The sequence below is a fragment of the Anoplophora glabripennis genome, unplaced genomic scaffold (assembly GCF_000390285.2).
Source record: "Anoplophora glabripennis isolate ALB-LARVAE unplaced genomic scaffold, Agla_2.0 scaffold4689, whole genome shotgun sequence".
NCBI lineage: Eukaryota > Metazoa > Arthropoda > Insecta > Coleoptera > Cerambycidae > Anoplophora > Anoplophora glabripennis.
This window is the reverse complement of record NW_019420783.1, coordinates 827-5,861: the sequence shown is the minus strand read 5'-3', so window position 1 is coordinate 5,861 and position 5,035 is coordinate 827. Positions and strand designations below refer to the sequence as shown.

Here is a 5,035-nt window from a genome sequence, read left to right as displayed (position 1 = left end):
ACGATGGGTAGTGAATACGCGCCCAAGGAGGTGTGTTTGTCTATGCCCGATTTAACTGCCGATCAGGAAATCAAATTGGGTAAGTGTATTATGTTTATCAAATCTGAAAATGTATTTTAACAGATACATCTTTATAATGTTAACTTTTTAAAGTAAAGTTTCCTATACAAGGTGTCTGCAGTATAAGTGCCGTATCATCAAAAAGTTAACATTATAAAGATGTATCTGTTAAAATACATCTTTATAATGTTAACTTTTTAAAGTAAAGTTTCCTATACAAGGTGTCCGCAGTATAAGTGCCGTATCATCAACAATATCCAGTATTTGCTTTTTTACAAGCATGCAATTTTTTTTTCTGATACTACTGATGAGGGATAACACTGCCAGTATCTAAAACACCACCAAATGACTTACCTTGCAGTAAATGTCTAAATTAAACACTGAAATACGTAACTTCACTAAATGCCACTTAGTCACTTAAAATTTTACTATTTTTGCTCGCCTAGTGCCTTGTTCTCATATCACGTCAGGTGGATAATTATTATTTCGTAATTCGCCTAAACTAGGCCAACGTCAGAGGTCATTGACACAGATTCACAATCTAAACACAGTGGTTTAAAGAAATAGTAACAATTACCTTATATTAAAAACTGATTTTAAGAAATATTTCAAATCTATCGTAGCATCATATAGTCATAGTCCATACCAAATTACACTTGGAGAAAAAAAAATAGTTACCTGGACGTTTATAAGTGGAAGTGGCAAAGGGGCTTATAATAAACATTAAAAAAATAAATGTGTGAGCAGGGGTGGCAGAAGGTTGATTTAGGGAGTTGACGTCAAACGAAAAAGTATCCAATACAAGAGTTGTAGATCATGCAAAAATCTACAACTTTTGTAGAGATCACTCTTTAAGATAACCTCAAAATTTTCGAGAAAAATGCGAAAAACATGTTTTTTTCTTATTTTTTCATTTTGACATATACTTTTTGATGAAATAAAAAAATCCGTAATCACAATTCAAAAACATGCTAAAAAATGCAAAAAAGTAAAAAGTTATTGAATGATGAATTTTTCAGTAATTGATGATTTGTTTAAATTTAAAAAAAATCAAAAACTTATTACACCATTCAATTGTACGAAAAATACAAATAAAAACTTTGTCTCATTGTTTGACCCCAAACTTTGTTTTTGTACAGTATTGCTATAAACATCTAAGTCGAATTACAAATGCACGAATGATAACTTATCTCTGGATGATTTAAGATTTCAGGCAGTATTAACTGCAAAGTCTACTTTTAAATTAGAAAAATTACCACCAACTGTTGGAGCAGCTCCGCAACACTCCTATAGAGCATGCTTTCAGCTTCAGACGTGGCTTGGAAACAAAATGACTGCAACCAAGTGGAGTTGGAAAGAAATAATTGCGAATAATTTCAAATTACTCGTACCTCGCTTTACAGAAGTTTCAGACGTGCCTGAAGATTTATTAAAAACAATCTCCTGCAGCTGCGAAATCAGTTGCGACGGTAATAGATGCGGGTGTTGAAAACACAGATTTATGTGCAAAATGTCATGGTTCAGACAATTGTTTGAACGTTGACGAAATTTCGGAAAATTTCAGTTATTCCGAGGACATTTCACATGAAATCGAGCAGCCAAGTCTGCTTGAACCCAGAAAATGAATTAACCGAAGAATTAAGTGATATCGAAGAAACCTTTGAAGATCAGGAAAAAACCCAGTCTAATGAGACGGTGAAGATCAAGTTAAAAAGTTGCCAAAAAGGCCAAGATTCGCCTGGTATTACTTAATTGTAAATATCGAATCCTTGAACCCGGAAAATGAATTAACTGAAGAATTAAGTGATGTCGAAGAAACGTTTGAAGATCAGGAAAAAACCCAGTCTAATGAAGAATCGGACGGTGAAGATCAAGTTAAAAAGTTGCCAAAAAGACCCAGATTCGCCTAGTATTAATTTAATTGTAAATAAATTTTCAATAATTTAATTAAAAAATCGCTTATAGTGTGTCCGAAATTTTGCAAAATTGTTTAAATTTTTTTTCTGGCTTGTTTTAGCTAAAATTTTTCCTGAGTACGGCTCTGAACGTTTTCAAAATATCTATTGGAGGAAGTAATAACAGTATAAAAGTCAATACCGCATAAAATATCCAACAATTTTTTTTTACTACTTTAGCAGTTAGAAATAATAAACATTTCATAAATTTGTATTATTTTTTTATTAGGTACAACTTGTTAAATTAGTGATTAAAAAAAATTGTTGGATATTTTGTGCTGTATCGACTTTTATACTGTTATGACTTCCTCCAACAGATATTTTGAAAGCGTTTCGAGCCGTACTCAGGAAAAATGTTGACGCCATTGGATAGAGCGAAAAACGTGGTAATGCAAATATGAAATTTATTTTAAAATCGTTTTCAAATAAAACCAGAAAAAAATAAAACGATGATTTCATGTTTTTTCGGATATTTCCGGAACTACGTGGAATTCTTAAACCTTTTAAACGGTTGTTAGGTATAAAAAAACAACTCTTTTTCTAATTTGAGCCACTTCGTATCTTTTACCATTTCTTAGATCCTAATGCTATCCCATCCTTATCTAGGACACACTGTATATCTATAAATTCATAAAAATTAAAAAAAGTAAGTATACTAATCGATTCTATGGAAAAAAAATTATTATTCATTTTATTTATTCACTATTCCGACTTATGTTTATAGCAATACTGTACAAATTAAAGTTTTGGGTCAAACAATGAGGCAGTTTTTTCTGTATTTTTTCCGTACAATTGTATGGTGTAATTAATTTTTGAATTTTTTTTTTAATTTAAACAAATTATCAACAATTACTGAAAAATTCATTGTTGCAAGTCATTTTTTACTTTTTTGCATTTTTGACAATGTTTTTAAACTGTGATTACAGATTTTTTTTATTTCACCAAAAAGTATATGTCGAAACGAAAAAAATGATCACTGGCAGATCTCTGTACGATGATTTTTCTAAGTAGAATTTTTCTTTGAAAAAAGTTTTTCAGAACGAAAAAAAATGAATATCTCGGAAACTTCTTGATTTTTTTCATCTAAAAAAATTTGTGATTATTTAAGACACAGCAAGGTATACTTTCACCAAGTTTCGTCAAAATTAAATTATTTTTGAGGAAATGAGAAATCAAAAACAAAAAATAAGAATGAAGCATGTTTTTCGCATTTTTCTCGGAAATTTTAAGATTATCTTAAAAAGTGACCTCTACAAAAGTTGTAGATTTTGTATTGGATACTTTTTTGTTTGATGTCAACTTTCGCCAGAAATCCCAATGATACAATTTTTCACATTTCAACCCCACATATCAACCCTCCACTGCCCCTGCTCATGCATTTTTTTTACGTTTATTATAAGCCCCTTTACCATTTCCACTTATAAAAGTCCAGGTAACGATTTTTTTTCCCCCCAAACCAGTTATTTTGATCGGTCTAATTGACAGATTCACAAACTAAACACAGTGGTTTAAAGAAATAGTAGCAATTACTTTATATTAAAAACTGATTTTAAGAAGTATTTCAAATCTATCGTAGCATCGTAGTAGTTTTATTTATTTTATATTGCGGACATCCTGTATAACAAAATTCGACCCTTTTATTTCTTATTTTAGGTGAAAACGCATATATTTTAGACAACGGTACCATTGTAGAACCCCAAGAAAGCTCTTCCAAAGTAGTTGTATATATTTTAGATCAAGATAAATTTACGTAGGCCACACAAATTCTTCTGTAAACCTAGAGTCATTCGTTAAGTTTGTTGTTACATTTCCAAAAAGTTTATTTTTGTAGGATAAGAGAAAAAGTCTAACTAAAATATTTATTTGTTTTATAAAATAAAAAATACAAAATACATACTCGTATTTTTTTTTCTAGGTATTAACAAATGCTTTAAGAAAAACTAAGATAGACACCTAACGATTACAGAGAAATAATGTATTTAAAAGGCGATAACCATCACCACCGTCTTAAATATGGTTAAAAAAAAAATTTCAAATAAAAAAATCTAATCTTTCAAAAATAGTGTAATGTTAATCGAGAATTAAAATGTTTGTGTCTCTCTTAAACCCTATGCTTTCAATTTGACACAAATCTTAGAAAATTAATAAAAATATCACAAATCTACAAAAAAATAAATATGGTCCTTAATTTAATGACTGATTATTACTATTGTGATTCCCAACCGTAACCGCATTCGCCTGATGCTGGAAACCATCTTTGTGGTTTTCCGGCCCGTTACATTTACAGTGTTCTAGAGGCCGGTAGTTCGCGAGTTGGTGGTACACCTGTTTCATCCTCTGGATGTTGATACGACTAGCACTGGCGTGGTTCACCATCGGAAGAGGATAGTCCTTTCCGATCATGCACTTCGCCGCACGCTGGACGTTCTCAGGAGCCGCCCACGGCTCGTGGATGTACTGTATGGGCATATTCTTGAGCACCGGCAGATATTTTCTAAAAATAGGATTAATTGAAAACGATTTTACGTCGAAGCAGTGTTTACACTTGCCTTATGTAATCGCCGTTAGGGTCAGCTTTTCTGCCGAATTTGACGGGGCAGTAGCAGTGGAAAAACTGCTGGAAGAAACTGGAACAGGACAGCCACATCCACATTCCCGCGTTTACGGACCAGTCGGCATCTAACAGAAGTTCCTCGAAGACCTAGAATGTGCAGATTTATCAAAAATTAAATTTTTATTTTTTTTCTCGAAAAGCTAAACGTTACGTAAATTATAGGGCATGGTTTACTTTCAATATAAAATAAAAAAATTATTCCAGGAAGATTTAAGAGATTTAAGCCCCGGGATAGACAGAAGAGACGTGTCACAGAAGTGATCCAGACTTGGGTCGTTGATGAGAACATCTACTATTTTTTCACTTGTTTTTTAGGTCGGTAAATAGCTGTTTGCGTGTGGTAATCACACTTGTCACCCCCCCAGTTGACAATCAAACACGCAAAATTTAAATAAACTATGCAAAT

General features: G+C 32.0%; 1 protein-coding gene across 1 annotated transcript; it reads right to left on the bottom strand.

The window, feature by feature from the left end:
• Positions 1–3,670: 3,670 nt before the first annotated feature.
• LOC111692904 (cryptochrome-1-like) lies at positions 3,671–4,716 on the bottom strand (the record flags this gene model as incomplete). Its single annotated transcript, XM_023457033.1, has 2 exons — positions 3,671–4,509; positions 4,565–4,716. Coding segments are annotated over 2 exons (462 nt in total), but the record flags the coding sequence as incomplete, so codon positions are not given.
• Between the last annotated feature and the right edge of the window lie 319 nt (positions 4,717–5,035).